General features: G+C 37.4%; 1 protein-coding gene across 1 annotated transcript in view; it reads right to left on the bottom strand.

Moving 5' to 3' along the window:
- DDX10 (DEAD-box helicase 10) overlaps nt 1–17,254 on the bottom strand; it is a 231,868-nt gene that overhangs the window by 177,632 nt on the left and 36,982 nt on the right. Inside the window, exons 11-12 of the mRNA XM_067289783.1 lie at nt 15,093–15,180; nt 6,907–6,995 (exon numbers count right to left, since the gene is read on the bottom strand). Of these exons, the coding sequence (XP_067145884.1) occupies nt 6,907–6,995; nt 15,093–15,180 (177 nt within the window). The remainder of the gene's footprint in view (nt 1–6,906; nt 6,996–15,092; nt 15,181–17,254) is intronic.

Here is a 17,254-nt window from a genome sequence, read left to right as displayed (position 1 = left end):
TTTGGGGAGAGGGGTGGAGGAGGCAGGGGGTCTTTTTTTTTTTTAAAGGATTGAATGTTAAGAAATTACAAGTAGCTAAGCTTAAATAAAAGCTGTGTACAAACAATCCCCCCAACATTTCTTATTATATAACTTCACAGAGAAATATCAGTAATTTGACTCATTATTTGTTCTTTTCTACAGTATAATCCAAATTGAGAATCATTTTGGAGATCATATTCCACTACTGCTAAAAGTTTCCTCATGTTGTAAGATTCTGACAGTTTCTTTAAAATTTATTCCTGTAGTCATTTGTCAAATCTAGAGTTCAGTCATAGTAAAAAATGTCAATTTTCATTTATTCATTAGCTGCCACTCAGACTACAATCCTGCTCAAACTGAAGTTACAGCTATTCTTCCTCTGACTTTTAATTCTAGCATATGCAAACTCTTCTATAATAAGAAATATGCAAGATTTTCTCACAAGGAAAGACAAAAAGCAGACAAATTATTTAGTGGGGTTTGTCAAATTCTAACACACAACACTAAACATACTAAAACCACAATGCAGTCCTCAGACTATGACAGCCTTAAAATGACAACACAAACTCAGCTGACAAACCAACAATCCATCCTATTGCAAATTTGGGTGTGAAATGTGATGACTTCTTTGGAGCAAGCACCAAAATAGATGTTTAAAACAACTTCTAAAAGCAATGCTGAAACTAATTAATTGCTTTCTACTATTAACAAAAGCATAGTTGACACACAGAGCTCTCTTCATCAACGATAACTGAAATGGCCAGACATCACCGGTACAGTAATATTGATGAGGGAATGCATAAAAGTAACTGAATAAGGCACAATGCTCAGATACCTCCTTCAATTCACAGCAGATTGACCATGATTTTCAGGAAATAATTTAAGAGTAAAACAGAAGGTCTGCAGAAAGGATATTATAGGGCTTTAAGTAGAATATCACTTCTGTTTGCTACTGAATGAGGGGGGAAAAAAAAGTAAACATTTAAAAAAACTAATTCAAATGAATGGTGCATCAGACTTAAAATCTTAAAATGATGCCTTTTCTGAGGTTTGTTAACAAAGATGATCTTGGGTATGTTAGCATTAACAAAGTAATTTTGATATCCCATTATTTAGATTGTGTCAAAAGCTGGACATAGCTCGTAACTCTTTAAAAAGATGGAGTTTTAGACACTCATAGCAAAATCTGTTCTTGCACAAAATGAATTAAACAGAAAATTTAAGACCATTACAGTCTTTTAAGTGTCAAGAATATCCTACAAGATTTCCAGTTCTATTTTGAAATATGAGCTAGTTGTAAAGGATCTGTGGTCATTTGTGCCAGAGAGCTGATACACAGCAATTTTTACACAAGTTAGTTCTTCACTCTAATACTAAGTTACTACATTTACTAAATCAAGGATATATTCCATTAGTGAACTTCTTCAGAATGTTCTGAATAAAAATAAATAAATTTTTAAAAAAAACACTTCTGTACAGCATAGGGATTTTCTTTACTACAGAACAATGATTTAAAATAGCCCCCAAAAGATTAAATACTACCAGAAGCCATTTCAAGAGAAGAAATGCGTATCATTTGCCTTGCAGTATACATTACATTCACATTCAAAAGGTTTTCAGAAGACAAGATGAGCAAATATTTGTAAGTAGGAGAAATCAAATCGACTGAAGTGATACAAGTCTGAATTAAACAGACATTCCAGATGGCTCTGATTAATAAGCAAAATGAACAGAGAAATTGCTTTTGCTGTGCTACCTATTTGATTAGCTAATTTCAGGGTAGGATCTTACTCATGATGAGCAATTGTGATTACTACACTGCGCTTTCAAAAGTCCATACTAACATCCGTAAGGAGATAATCTGCTATGTTTACGTTTCAAGTAAGAAACTTTTACACTGAAACAGCTCTTAATCCTCTAGAACAAGAGGACAACAGAAGGATCTAGACTTGGAAGAAAAAAATTAACTAAGTAAACTAAGTATTCACAAATCAGAAACTGGTTATATGCTTTTACGATTACCCTTGTTTGAGGCATTTAGGCAATTATTTAAAGGGACCAAACACAAGATTAATATACATTCAGAAGGAAGTCAGTGGAGTTTCACTAGTGGCTATGACCTGAAATCTTACAGTGTAACAGACACAAACCTGTCTTCCTCATTATAATGCCTATGATGTTTCAAATAGAAATTTTTAGCTACCATACAGCTTTGTGAATGAGAACCTGGCTTTGTCAGACAGACAGAAAAAAAGAGAAAAGGCGTGTGTGCGCACACAGGAGCAGGTAAGCAGAGTTTCTAAATTAAGTTGGTCCTTGAACAGATACAGATTCTATACTCAAATGTCACCAAAATCAAGTGAGAATATTCCTCTTTAAACAGGTAATATTTTTTGCTCCTGTGCCCAATAATTGAAACCCATATCCTTCAATAGTTAATTCCTATACTTTGGATGCACCTAAGGTGAAATAAAAAGAAGCTACTGACCTAAATACAAACACTAACATTTATCACAGAAAAAGACAGTTGTATTATTTTCCTGATCTCCCTTGGCAATGACAAAGAAATTCAATATACCAAGAGCAGCTGAAAGCTATGGTGTGCCTGAATAGTCTGGATCAATTTTAATACCTGCCTCCATGGCTGGTGTCACAGCCAGGATTTTAGGTGTTATGACCACAGAACCTTCTTTAAGGAACAAGGGCAGCTTGTTCATCTTGTCAGGGAGAAAGGGGACACGGCAAAGATGCTCTTGCCCTGCTAGCTAACAGGCTTCCTAACCTAGTGAGGAGGCTTTACACTAGGTTCATGGAAGATGGAGACAAAAACTCCAAGAGAAACGGAGGAACAGGGGCAAGGAGGATGCCTGGAGGACAGGCTCTCACATTTCCCAGAAGGAAATGGCATGACCAGGGACCCATCTGAAGAGGCTGCACACAGATACATGCAGCCTGGTCAATAAGCAGTATTCATTAGAAGTATGTTCACAGTCACACAACTGTGATCTCACTGAGGCCACAGAGACACAACAGGATCGCTTGCATGGCTGGAGAGCTGCAGTGGATGAATACAGGATCTAAAATAAGGACAGGCAGGAAAGACAAGGCAAGGCTTGCCCTCTGTGCACAGGAATAGCTCAAATGCCTGGTATTCTGCTAACATAGTGGGTGACAAGCTGATCAAGAGTTTATGGGTCAGCATCAGAGGGGAGGCCAACAAACAGGATGTCATGGCTGGCATTTGCTACAAACAAGCCAGTCACTTAGAAGAAGCAGATGTAGCTTTCTTTAAACAATTAGAAGAAGCATCTCCATTGCAGGCCCTGATTCTCATGGGATACCTGAGCCACCTTGACATCTGCTGAAAGTGCAACATAGCAGGGCATAAGCAACAGATTTCTAGAGTACATCACAGATCATTTTTTCCAAGTTGGCTGGGTGAGCCAACCATGGGATGCTCTCTAATGGAATTGCTACTCGCAAATATGCAAGCACTGCTCAGGTAAGTGATGGTTAGTGGCAGCCTTGGCTGCAATGACCATGAGATAATGTAGTTTAAGATCCCAGGAGAAAGGAGGAAGGGGAGTAACAGAATAATGACCCTGAACTCTAAGAGAAGACCCTTCAGCTTGTTCAGGGATCTGCATGGCAGAATCGCATTGGAGACTGCCCTGAAGAACAAAGGAGCCCAGGAGAGCTGGCTGATCTTCAAGGACGACCTTCTAAAACCCCTGGAATGGTCCATTCTGACGGACAGAAAGTCAAGCAAGCATGGCAGAAGGCCAGCATGGATGAACAGACTGAACTCAAATATAAAAAAGTATTCAGAAGGTAGAAATGCAGCAAAAAGACAAGAACCAGTGGTTGTAAGTTACAATGGAAATTTCAGCTTGATACAAAGAAAAATGTTTTCATTGTGAGAGTATTTAAACACAGCAGGAAAAAAGTAGAGACTTTTTTTTTTCGAGGAGCCTGGGGCAGAGAAAGGGAAGTACAGGGCAGTGAAAAGATGGGCCATGAAACAGGAAAGGGACCAGATGATCAGGCGTGCAAATCCTGTGACAGGTGCTGTCTGGGAATACCTGTCTGGCAGCTCTGCACTTGCTCACAACAGCTGGAGCAGGGCAACGAACCAAACCTGCTCTTCTGACCATGCCGTAAGGGTTGGGGCTGCACCCACAGTCGGGGGACCAGACTGGGAGCAGGGCGGGTGCCCTCCCTGGTCCGCAAAGGAGCAGACAGACATGGACAAACAGATCCAGTATCCTGATACTACCGTGTTGGCACCCGTTCCAGGCCTGATGGCATCTGCAGACACCCACTGCTTCGTAATGCTGGTCTGTAAGCAATACTGGTAAATTAGCTGGGTACTAAGTTGTGTGTCTCAGACATTTCCCAAGTAATTTTATCTCTGCCTGCTTTCTTTTATCCTCTCTGTACCAATGCACAGCTGAACAGAGGAATATGCTGCCTTCCTCCTCTGCTCTTCCTGGAGGATATCAGGAAAATCACAGAGAAAATTACCTGCCTTAGCAGCCCCTTAGGGCACTTGCCTGCTCAAATATACACCTGGAGACCGAGATATATGCCAGCATTTAAAAGAATAAAGTGCCTGAGGAGTAAGATATTTAGATTCCCTGCCTTCTCTTTACCTCGTTTCCTATGCAGGAGATGAGAGCAACTAAATTCCTTTCCACCCTGTTATTTGTTTACATTTGTTTATGTTTTCAAAGCTGTCTTTTGCAATGAAAAGACAAATTCATCTTCTATTCTAAAGCTGAGGCTCTCTTTGAAAAAAACTTAAAAGGCTGGCTCTGTAAAGGCCAGCACAAGGCCTGTGCAAGTCTTCCTCCCAAAAATTAGCCTTGATAGCAATTTGTTATGAGAGGGTACTGGATAGAATACTAATGTACAAAAGCTTGAAGGTGATAAATCTCTAGAATATATATATCCATATTTACATACAGATATATATTAAGAAAAAGACCACTCCTTTTCTGCAGAGACTCAATGAACAGAGCTGAAGAGAATCTCCATGCACAGATATGCCATGCAAGAGAGCAACAGAAACAGTGGGCAATTGCCTCACAAGCTGAAATGCAAACCTGACAGGCATTAAGCGGCCTGTTTTCTCTGCAGAATTTTTAGAGAAGTAACATGTATCAAGCAAGCAATAAATCTCTGCAGAAAGGCTGAAATACTTTCAGGAGAATACATGAAGAAGGTAAAGGGAAGAAAGGATTCTTATTCTACGTTTGCCCTGAATTTGTGAACACCACATATAACAGAGCTGCTTGTGAATGCAGAATTCAAACATATCAGACCACTAGGGCACTGCACATTTCAGACAAGTTAAGCTGACTGATCCACTATATCACTATGGCATGTGCATTGAATTGAAAGCCAGGGGACGGTAGGGTGCATTTAGGTAGATTAACAGTCTGGAGAGTGGGAAAGAAGAATGCCAGTGGAAAGAGTTCACAGAATTTCTGAATCATCTCCCAGATTTAGTATCTTCTGATTTTTTGATTACACTTCCATATATTTCACAGTCCTAAATGTCTCCTTCTCTATCTAAAAACTTCATTTAATTTCTCCCATTTTAATACAGAAATGACTTATTAGTACTTGGCAGAGTTGGGATTCAAATTTTCTTTCATGAAGGACCAAATCTTGGCACCAATGCCTAAGAATGACTGATCTGTAGACTCTTCTGCCTACATAAATATCAGATACTAGACAACACATCATGCTGAAATCCAGAGAGACACACTGGGATTCCTTAAATCAAGTACTACCACCACCTACTAGATGGTTTGTTAATACACTGGTGAAATTTGTGAGCACATCCCACTAAGTCTTAGCACATCCCTCTAAGTCTTAATCTTCTTGAGAAGTCTGCCACTATCCCTTTTACTCAGCACAGTAAGGCTTGTTCAAGGTTTTGTGAGTTCTCCATTTTTTAAAATTCTTCAGTTCATAAAGTGAGAACACATCTTTTAGAACAGGTCTATATAGTTTAAAAAATAAAATCGTGTTAATTACTGCACAGCACACAGACCAGGTGTTCTACAGTCGAGTAATTTGTCACATTTTAGTTCATTGTGCCACATGTTGACAAGCTTGAATATTCAAGTCATATCTGTATGAAATTCCAGAGACATGTAGAATTAATTTATCATGCATCTTTGAGCACCTTTCTGCTCCCTTCTGACTACCCTATCTCCCATGAGATTATTCTAAAATTTCAAGTTTTAAAACTGTCTCAGATGATCAACATTTTTCAAATCAACCTGTCGGAGTTAAGCTCCCTCCCACAAAAAGGGGAATGGTTCACACGCATATATAAAAACATTAAAATATACACTACTTAGTCCACTGCAGAAATGTTTTGTCTTCCCCATAGCACAGTGATTTTTTTTTTTTTTTTTAAATGCGATTTATGTTTAAGGAACAATGTCCCAATCACTTGCAAAATGAGATTGCAATGCATCATCTTTATATATTCCAATTTCTTTTTAAGCAATATACTAAATATGCCAACATTTAGCTAAGATGCTGAAGGACATCACTGAAAAAAAATATTCTGTATTCTTTTACTTCACAACTTCTGTCTTTTATATTGTATACAACTGTTGCTTTTGCTGCAAGAGTTTTTTCTCTTTGTAGAGATACACAGTTTTTACAGAATTTCTATTTAGAATATGTCTTTGAAAATATACAAAAGCACAGCATAAACACGAAACTGAAAATGCATTACAAGAAAATTTCAAATTGTGTGTGTTAGCATAATTAAAACAAGTATTTAAAGCTATCATGCATGGCAAAACTTTTCATTATAAACTTTTCACTTTAAATACTACGTTTTCTATTGATCATACTTACAGGGCATATTCTGCTAGAGGCAATCTGAAAACATCAAATATTTCCTTATTCTTCATTAAGTAAATTGAACGCAAGTAGGATACAAAACACTGAAAGGAAAACAGAAGTATTTTACAAAAAAAGAAATTATTCATTTATTTACCAACACATGAAACTAACATTATGTTGTTGTTCTAAACAAAACAGAATTCCAATGGTAATTGGTCTAATACTGATTTCAGACTGAAATTCTTTTACCCAATACAAAACTCAGCCAAAATTTATCACTACTACAAAAGTGGCTGAACTTCAAATATTCTAGTATTTCATTAAAAGCACAGTAATTGGATGAATTTGCCAGCAGTATGTCATTTTATTTTCACTAGAAAGAAAATAAAACAAATCAATCAAAAGGAAATCTTTTTTTTGTACAGATTTTTCTAAATGTTGTTACGCTATTCTGACATCAAAATTGCATGGAAATAAGACTGTGTTCCTATTATCCAAGATGGCTTAACTTAATCTTAGCCACTGATTGACAAAAAGAGATTCAACTTAACTTAGCTGTTTTTCACTCACTGTAGCCTTGGATAATTCACATTATCTTGCATTTGCCATCAGCTAATTGCATATATGTGGCTAATGAATGCAGCTGAGCTGACCAACATAAATTCACTGTACAATATTAACTAGTATATGAGTCCAAGCTTGATGTTTCAATTAATCCCAGACTTTCACCAGGAAAACCTGAAGTACTGCATAACAGGACAACTTAATCTTGTGTTATACCTTCCTCCATCCTTTCCACAGGGAGTTTCATTCTTCCATATTTTATAGAGCTTCTCATCTTTATACCTTTATGTAGTATATTTCTATCATCAATACATTTCTTAAAATGAAAAGTATTTCTGTTGTCACTGATGCCTACTACTAGACAGATCTACTTACAGCTTATTCCTTTTCAAACTGCAGTAAGAGAAAAGAAACCCCTACAGAACCACTTCATAAAACTTAATAGCTTTCTCTTGCTGCCAAAGCAGAAAGGTTGTTATGGTAAGTTACATTCTTTAGGCAGTGAGTCATATTGTTTATTCCAATGCAGCATTCTGTGGGTTTTGTTTCGGGGCACTGCTTTGAAAGAAGTCACATCAGGAATCTTCTACTATTCTTATTCATTAGTAGAATTCTGAGATAGCCTCCTGTTGTCTAACGTTCAATACTACCATACTACTTATTTTTTCATTTTTCTAATCTAAAAATTGATTCCTTACATCTATTAAGCAAGGCATCAGAACAGTTTGTATCATTAGTACAAGCATTTGCTGACAAATAGTCTTAATCCGATCTCCCAAGAAATGCTGCTGTAAAACAAAAGAATACGTATGATGCTATCCAGACACACAGAGCATTCAAAGTATCAAAAGTAGCAGACTGCCATTCATCCAGCAGCAGTAGTAGTTCTGTACATTATTCTTCATTTAAATCTAGTTAAATATATTCAGCTCAGACCCAAAGGTTTGTCTTTGCAATCCATGGCTATATCTCACCATCTGGTAGCAGCAAAAGCTGGAAGCTCCTACACTGGCATATAGTGGCAGCAAAACAGTAAGTAAAAAAAAATAAAAAGTCTTACAATCTCTGCTGTAGAAAAACTCTTTGCATATTTACCACCTCTTATTTAAATATTAAGTTGTAAATGAAGCATGGTTGCTTTTTTTTTTTAAGGGAAAAAATAACATAAGGATTTAGTGAGAGCAAAACAATTTTCAATTCTCTAAAAAGTGAAGCCTGAACATTTCTGATGCCATTTTTAACAACTATGTCTTTTCATCTGTCTACTAGATATAACCGAGAAAAGCAGGGGGGGAAAAAAAGTTTAATACTTGTTTATATGTTAATTACATACTCTTGATTTACAATAAAGTTACCCTAGAACAGTCTGGACTAGTGAGAAACCAATAAAAAGAAACATATCAATGACAGGAAAGTTGGGTTTTTTTCCCTCCATTTAAAAAGGTTTGTCATAAAATGCACAGACAAAACACTGGGGCACATCTAGGCAGCAAAATTAAACTGCCACAAACAACAGCAACAGCGAGGATGCTGCAGCAGTAGTACTGCGTGTTAGAATGTTAACCGTCAGAAAAAAATCCTTGGAAGATCTTCCATTGTTTGTAATCCAATTTCTGACACATGCTGAAACTCCTACCACTGGGCTTAAACTAGTAAGCACCAATAACAATAGCAAATTAAGCTTGTATGATTATATTCAAACATATTACAATCACACCCTGTTCTGCTTTGTACAGACTCCTGTTGGAGAAAATTTTTGTATTAATAATTCAAGTGGAGTTAAAAAATCCTCCTGTTCTTATTCACTAGAGGTACTGGAGAGAAAAAAAAGTCACAGCACCATTTTTTATTGGGGTTCTTGAAATGCTCATAACAGAAAAATTATTTCCAGATGTGAAAAGAAAGATGAAACAGTTCAGAGTAAGAAACATCACAAAGCCATATCTTTTCTTTGGCAAGTTGAAATAAGAACTAATAGTTTTGAAATAAGTAGAGCTAACAGCTATGCTTTTGAAGTTGCTCAGCAATCTCTGTTACAGAAGTAAATTTTCATTTGCTTGTTTACCCCAAAAGGTTATCGTTTGGAAAAGTGAAGTTTCCTGTCCTGATTATCTGTCTCAATTAATTTTAGGAGTGGACAATTTCAACAAAACCCAGTTCAGCTGCTATCAAGAATGAAGTGTGGAGTAAAACACTCATTTGCTCACATTAAATTATTAATCATTTTATCAACATAACTAGCATCCTTTAAAAAAAAAAAAAGGGGGGGATTAAAATTTGACAGATCTCATCAATCCATTGCTGCCTAGCAAGCAGTGAAAAGAACAAATGACAGAACGTCCTCTTTCTTTGCAGTGACTGATGGACTAATGGGGGGAAAAAATAGTAGATTAAATAAAGGTCTCTTTCCTGTGAATCTGAGAATTGCACGATTTACAGATCTGAAGATGTACATGGGTCACTACACTCCACATGGTAGAAATCTCATTCCACGCTTTGGATAACATATCAAGCCGTCCATCTACTTTGTTTATATTTCTTCTGCACCTGCAGTCTAGAAATTAATAAATTACAGATAACTGATAATGCCTATCAGTTATCAACAGGGTTCAGCCCACTGAGGCTCAAAACAATTTTTCAAGCTTGATATGAACTGGATACAGGATGGTATTGCTTTACATCCAAAGAAATGGACACCTGCTTAAGTGTAGCATCTTACAAGGTCATCCAGTAACAATATGAAGATGATTACAGTCTTCAGCTGACCCAACTCTGTCATGTTAGGCACTACAAATGCTTCCAACAGGAGACAAACCCTGTTCCAAGAGCTTACAGACAAAATAGAAGAGTCAGATATAGCATGAAAGAGAAGTTCTATTTCACAACAAGGGATATGAAGTAGAGGAAGACCGAATGACTTCTTCAAAATTGCAGCAATACCATAAACTGAAATCTGATTTACTTCAAGCTGCCTTTGAAATATTGTCATCTTTTTTGAATTTTATTCAGCACTCTTAAGACTTGGATGCTCTTATGCATACAGACTGGACAGCTAAAGGAGGACAAACTTAGTCAGTCTGAACTTCTTCAATTATCATTTCCTGCTCTTTTATTAGTTTTCCTGCTCTTTTATCAGTTGATATTATGCACTGCTATTTTTTGCTGTTTTGATATCACTTTCAGGTTTTTTGTAACTGAAAGTTACAGAACTATCATCAGATGAATTAACTTACACCATCGTGGATGTTAATGTTGAGCATCAGTACTATACTACAGGTCTACCACAGAGGTAGCTAAAGACCCCACACCATGTCCCAGACTCTGTTGTAAAAGTTCTAAGGGCAACAAGTTCTACGCTCTAATTTGCTGCATTTATAATTTTGATTTGCTGATGTATTTCTTGCATAATTGTTTTAAATTAATTTTGACAGAATATCAAAGTACTAAGACTTCATCGCAAACTCTAACTGTAACTGGTTGTGTTGCCAGAACACCCTGCAAGTCCCTCTGGGACTGATGAAGAATTAACAGATAGACACTACTTCAGTGTCCAAGTTTCCGCCCAGACAGCAACACTTGAACTAGCAGAAGCAAACACTTTTTTTCTTTTTTCTTTTTTTTTTAAATATTTAACATTTAACATGCCAATTCATCCTGTTCTGAAAACTACAAGAAATGCTGAAAGGCAACATCATTCTGTGAGAGGAACTGCAGAGCTTTCAAAGAAGCCTCCAGTGTGATTCACCCCCTCTGTTTCTGAACAAGAGAAGAGAAACCATTTCCTATAAAATGAACCATGACATTTCTTGAAACTAGCAACCAAGAATTTTCTATTTTTACAAAAAACAGGTATCTTGAAGTAAACAAAAAGATTAGTTAAAGGTCATCAAATGTAGCCATTTCAAACCATATTTCTCTTCAGCTGGACAAAAGCTGACTTGCATAAACGTATATTAAACAAACACAATAATTCTCTCCTTTTTAAAAATGCTTTCCAAACAGGATTTTCACATTTGGACTCCAAAATGATGGGTCGAAACACTTAGATCTTGTGTCATCAATGTAGCAAACTATATCCTACCCAGACTTTTGTACCTATCTGTGCTGTGACTTGGCTGTCTGCTCCATTCTGGAACTCCAGAAGGAAATTTATTTCTTATAAACGTTAAGAATTTTCCAGCTTGAAACAGGCAGGCTAGACAGCATAATGCACATGCCTTTGACAAATCCAGCATTCCCAATAAGGTTCCAAGGTCAAGATTTCAGCTGCAATATTGCTACTGTTTTATTCAGACTGATATGGAAGACTACTGGGGGACATTTACATAGTAAACACATATATTAAGGGAGAGCACCTGCTACAATAATCCACTTGCTCATATTTTAAGAGTTTTAAAAACTGAATCTATTTACAATTTGTCTGCAAGATCGCACAGCACTGCCTTACATGTATGAAAAATGACAATAAAAAATGGCTTAAATGGTAATAAAGATTGGATTTTCAAAATGAATTCAACATTTTATCTGTAACCTTGACAGATGAATCCCTTGCTTGATTTCATCCTGCTGCTATTTCGAAACTTTAGACTGATCTTCCCCTCCTTTTTAAGGGATCTTAAAAAGCCAAAGTCGGAAACAGAAGAAAAAGGTTTATTACTGTTTTCATTCCACGTAAGATGATGTTGGCTTCCTCCTACTTTCATCCTCCCCCAGCCAGCTGCTCCGTCACTTCTGATATAAATCGTGTAACTGCAACTTCCTGAGGCAGTTGCAGATGATATGTCACTAGTCTATCTGGCCTGTAAAATGCTGTGATGAAGTCTGCACTGATATTCCACATGCTACAAGTAATATTTTGTGCACTACAGCAATATAGGATGCTTTAAAGGCAAAAACAGTTTTAAAAATAGTCCCCTGAACACTCCTTAGAGATTTATTCACAAAGCTCTCAGCAACTTCCCTAGACATTTTGTCTGATTTAAGACCCCTTTTTCAGCAAAGTATTACTCTAACTCAGCAAATGTCTTTACTACAGACATCCAAACTAGGTCCTGTAGGCTACCTTTACAGTCAACGGAAGGAAACATGTTCTACAGGACGTTTTGTCTACAAAATTCGTCTACCCAGATGAGTTTTAAAGGTATGTATTTCAGAATGCATCCTAGAAGTATTTACTTCTCTCAATTGACTATAAATGAAAGCTTAGGCAGTCTAACTCAGATATAGATATAGTACATCTTAAGTTAAGTGAGATGAATTTCACCAGAATAATTTCAAACACTGCAACTTGCTTCATTCTACATCTGAGTTCAGCAGAAAAGCTGCAACTCTTAATCAGTCCTCAAATGTTCATGAGGCCCTTCTCATGGTACCCTCCCATCAGGTTCACCAGAATATCTTCAGGTGTCATCAATCCCTACACTCGCTCAGACAAAAAAGAAACTTACAGTAATCCAGAATTTCAGCCATCTTTTTCTTGAAAATTTCTTGTATTTATCAGGCTTTGGCACTTCCCGATTTCTGATCATTTGGCCTTTGATAACACTCCTTAAACTTGATCTATACCTATAAAAGACCTGAAAGATTTTAGGATTTTTTCCTCTCATGTTGTTTCCCTGCATCTCAGCTTGAACTCCTGATCTTGCTGGAAGACATTCAGTATAACTGCAGAAACAGTAGGTTCATGATATCAACACTGCTTCAGAAATATGCTAAATTCAGCACGAGATCTAAGTGTGAAGAGGTCACAATCTAAAGATATTGTAAGACCAGGGAAAGGTCAGCAAACACAAACAGAAGAGGCAGAGTAATGCCCAGAAAGGTTTCACTGGCCATTTTCTAGGGCAGGATTTGGAAGCGTGTTTCAAAACTACCTTATTCCAATCCAGAAACTTGCCTAGATGCTAGTTATTATATGTCTTCTACCTTTCCCAAGCCTAATAAAATCTTGGCGAAATTCACCTGTTGTTCATGGACCTCTCCCAACATTAATCAGCACAGCAAAGAAATCCTATTCATACACTTAACCATCTTCCCAGGAAGAGCTATTCTAACCTATTTTGGTTCTCATTTAAAACCAAACAAAAATTAAAATTCATTCAATTCAATGATACAGATTTTCCACCCGAGAAAGGAGAGGCTGTCCTGTATATTCAAAAGAGACAATAACAAAAATACTGATTAAATAAGTGGTATGTGAGGCCTAGATGATTTTATATTCTTAACTTTTTAGGCCCAGGAATGAAATCTGTCACTTTTCAGCAACCTTTTTTATTGTTATTTCAAATGCTCTATCAACTCCTTATCAGGGAGGACTATTAATTTATCAGTCCTTTCAATCAAACAGGTTACTAACTGAAAAGGGTACACAGTCCTATTCTCCATCATGCTACCGAGGAAATACAATGAATTCAGTGCAAATGCATCTGATTTCAACAGCTTTGTGCTTTACAGAATTATGGAACAGTTGAGCTTGGAAGGGTCCTCTGAAGATCAAAGCACGGTCAGCTAGAGCAGGTTGCTCAGGACCACATACCTTGAATATATCCAAGGATGGAGACTCCACAACCTCTTGGCAACCTGTTCCAGTATTTGATCATCCTCAAAGGAAAAAAGTTCACATTTAAACAGAATATCCTCCATTTCAGCTTGTGTCCATTGCCTCTTGTCCTGTCACTGGGCACGCAGAGAAAAGTCTGGCTCCTCTTCTTTACTACCTCCCAATCAGGTATTTAAAAACATTGATAAGAGCCCCCTGAGCCTGCTCTTCCCCAGGATGAACAGTCCCAGCACTCTCAGCCTCTCCTCACATGTCAGATGCTCCAGTTCCTTAATCATCTTCATGGCCCTTCACTGGAGTCACTCCAGCAGGTTCATGTCTCTTTTGTACTGGGGAGCCCAGCACTGGACAGGTGCCACACTCCAGGTGTGGCCTCTCCTGGAATGGATCGGAATGAAAGGATCACTTCCCCTGACCTGTCGGCAACACTGCCTAAAGCTGCCCAGGATATTATTGGCATTCTTGCCACAAGGGTACATTTCTGGCCCATGTTCCTCTTGCCATCCACCAACACCCTGAGATCCTTCTCTGAAGGGCTGCTCTCCAGCAGGGCCAGCCCCTAGCCTGTACTGATGCATGGGGTTATTCCTCCCCATGTGCAGAACTGGCATTTCCCCATGTTGAATTTCATGAGGTTTCTGTTAGCCCATTTCTTCAGCCTGGCAAGGTCCCTCCAACCTCAACTCAAACAGCTGGGAAAGACTCAAAAACAAAGAAAGAAAAGATTCAGACTGCTGTGAGGCAGTAACTACTTTTGTATCCAAGACTCTAAAATGAAACAGGTTCCCACCTATGTCTTAACTTTGGCACAACAGCAGTAGGTCAGGCGGCTCTTCAGGCAACAGGGTCATGAGCACAGGTTCAGACTCAGCTCACACAGGCCTTATAGATGTACATACTACCAACTGTTAAGACATGATAATTGTTTCTACTGATGCAAGGTTTTAACAATTAAAAACAGAACAATTTAGCAATTCCAAACACCACTGGCAGGGTACGTATCAGCAGGTCAATTATTCCAACAGCAGTTCTATTCAAACAGCATGCCCTCAAGAATTTAGTACAGATAACTTACCCTTTGAGCTCTCTCTTTTAACTCCTGATCTTGAGCCAAAAAAGCCTGCATCCTCTTTTGGATGTCTGTAAGCTTTTCAGGGTTGATTCTAATAAGTTTAAGAAAAAAAAAAAAAGAGAGAGAGAAAGAAAGCTAGCATTAATTATTAGAACATGCACAAAGAAGCCCCTGTTAAGTCCTCAGGCGTATCTTCATTTCCTCTACATTGTTTTAATATGCGTAAAACTATCACTTCTCTGAACAAGGTTAGACTGGAACCATATTCAGGATGAAGGGTACACTCCTCAAATGAATAATACAGAGGAGACAAACAGAAGCTCAGACTTTTTATCCAGAACAAGTTTTCAGCGAGAGAGGTGAAACTTCTTCCAAAGCAAAGCCATAATTAACATTAAAATACTTTCTGAATTCATAAAAATGCTGAGAAAGAAATAAAAAAAAGTATACTGAATTATAGAACCACTCTATACTGAGAAAGCAGCCTTCATAAGGAAATCCCTCAGCATTTTTCAAAGCTTAAATAAGATTCATTGCCTGGGAGTACTGAAATTAAAATACTTCTCTGTTATAATCAGATGAGCAAAAGTAAAGGATGTTGAGATTAAACAGATTAAAGAGCTCCTCAAGATATTGATCCAGTGAATAAGCAATAGTTGCTATATTACAGAAAATGCCACTAAACCTAGTAAAAGTTATGCAAGTCCTTTCTCAAATTCTGCATTTTTATACTTATTCCAGTGATATTTACATTTTTCCAGGTTTAACCGCCTGGTTTTTTTCTCATCTACTTCTGTTTTCTATCTGCTAGTGCCATCCAAACATATCATGCAACCTTCCAAATATGGTAGGAAGGTACCCTCAAGCGGAGGTCAAAACAGATACAGCACCACAACTACCAGATTTCTTAATCTAGTTCTTGCTGCTGTGTGTTATGTCATCCCATACCATACAACAAAGGATGTAGCCTTTGCTAAAGGAAGACAAGAAAATCAAAATCAGATCTCTTCCCCCAGCACTAAGTCAGTTTACATGACTGATTAAAATGCTAGGTGAGAAACATTATATAGTCATTTCTTGTAATGTAAGCCATTATGATCATCTATTATTCTTTCTAAATTTGGAAGCACCAGTTAAGCAGGGAGTTTGTTTTTCCTTTAGTTTGCTAAGATGTCAAGCCTTATTCCTTCATCACTTAAATTTTGTATCTCTGTCAGATGCAGGTAGTAGGCTGTAGTGCAGGCAAGAACTATTTAGTTACAGTTTAGTCAAAGACCAAATACCCAAGTTCCAGTTTCAAGCAAACATGTAATTTGCTCTGAATGTGTTAAGATACAAGACAGGTAACATGAGACATGAAAAATTCAGCAGGACACAAACTGACCAACAAGTCTTTGGCATGCATGCAAAATGGAATGCATGCAAGACACCAAAGAGAAAAAGTAAATAGAGAGGAGGACTTTCTAGATTTCATTCTACCAAAGATCAAGATGATGACAACAACTAGGAAGAGTGACAATGAAAATACTGATGATCCTAACACAGAAAAATGGTAGAACAGCAAAACAAATGCAATGACTGAATTAATATTAAATAATATTAACAGGTATAAACACAAGATATACTATCTCACTGGAAATATACTACCTCACAGAGGAAACATAGGAAGAAGAGTAAAAAGTCCAGCTAGATGAAATCAACAGACTTACAATCACTTAAAACTCAAGAAGAAACCTTAAAGTAGAACTGAAGACAAGTATAAAAAAAATAGCATGAATACACTGGGATAAAATAAGAAACACAGGCACAAAAAGAGATATAAAGAGCAAAGAAGGGACAATGCAAATAACAAAGAGCATTTAAAATTAACACTGGCAGTAAGACAGCCCAGGAAATTGTTGGAGACTGCTGTCAAGTTATGAGAAAGGTATTAAGAGATGACATCAAGGCACTTAAATTTTTCAGTGTCTTTTTCCCTTGTCTTCACCGAAAGCAGCAGCTGCAATCAGACAGCTAACAGCAGTAACACCACAGTCCAAGCTCACACCAGAACAGGAAATCACAGGATAACAGGTACTTAGATAATCAAATGCATCAAAAGAAAGTTGCTCCCTAGCAACTACAAAATAAGCCAGAGCACTTTGAGTTATAGCTGTATTTATTTT

The sequence above is a fragment of the Apteryx mantelli genome, chromosome 1 (genome assembly GCF_036417845.1).
Source record: "Apteryx mantelli isolate bAptMan1 chromosome 1, bAptMan1.hap1, whole genome shotgun sequence".
In the NCBI taxonomy this organism is placed as follows: domain Eukaryota; kingdom Metazoa; phylum Chordata; class Aves; order Apterygiformes; family Apterygidae; genus Apteryx; species Apteryx mantelli.
The sequence above is the reverse complement of the archived record's forward strand: the minus strand, read 5'-3'. Positions and strand labels throughout refer to the sequence as shown.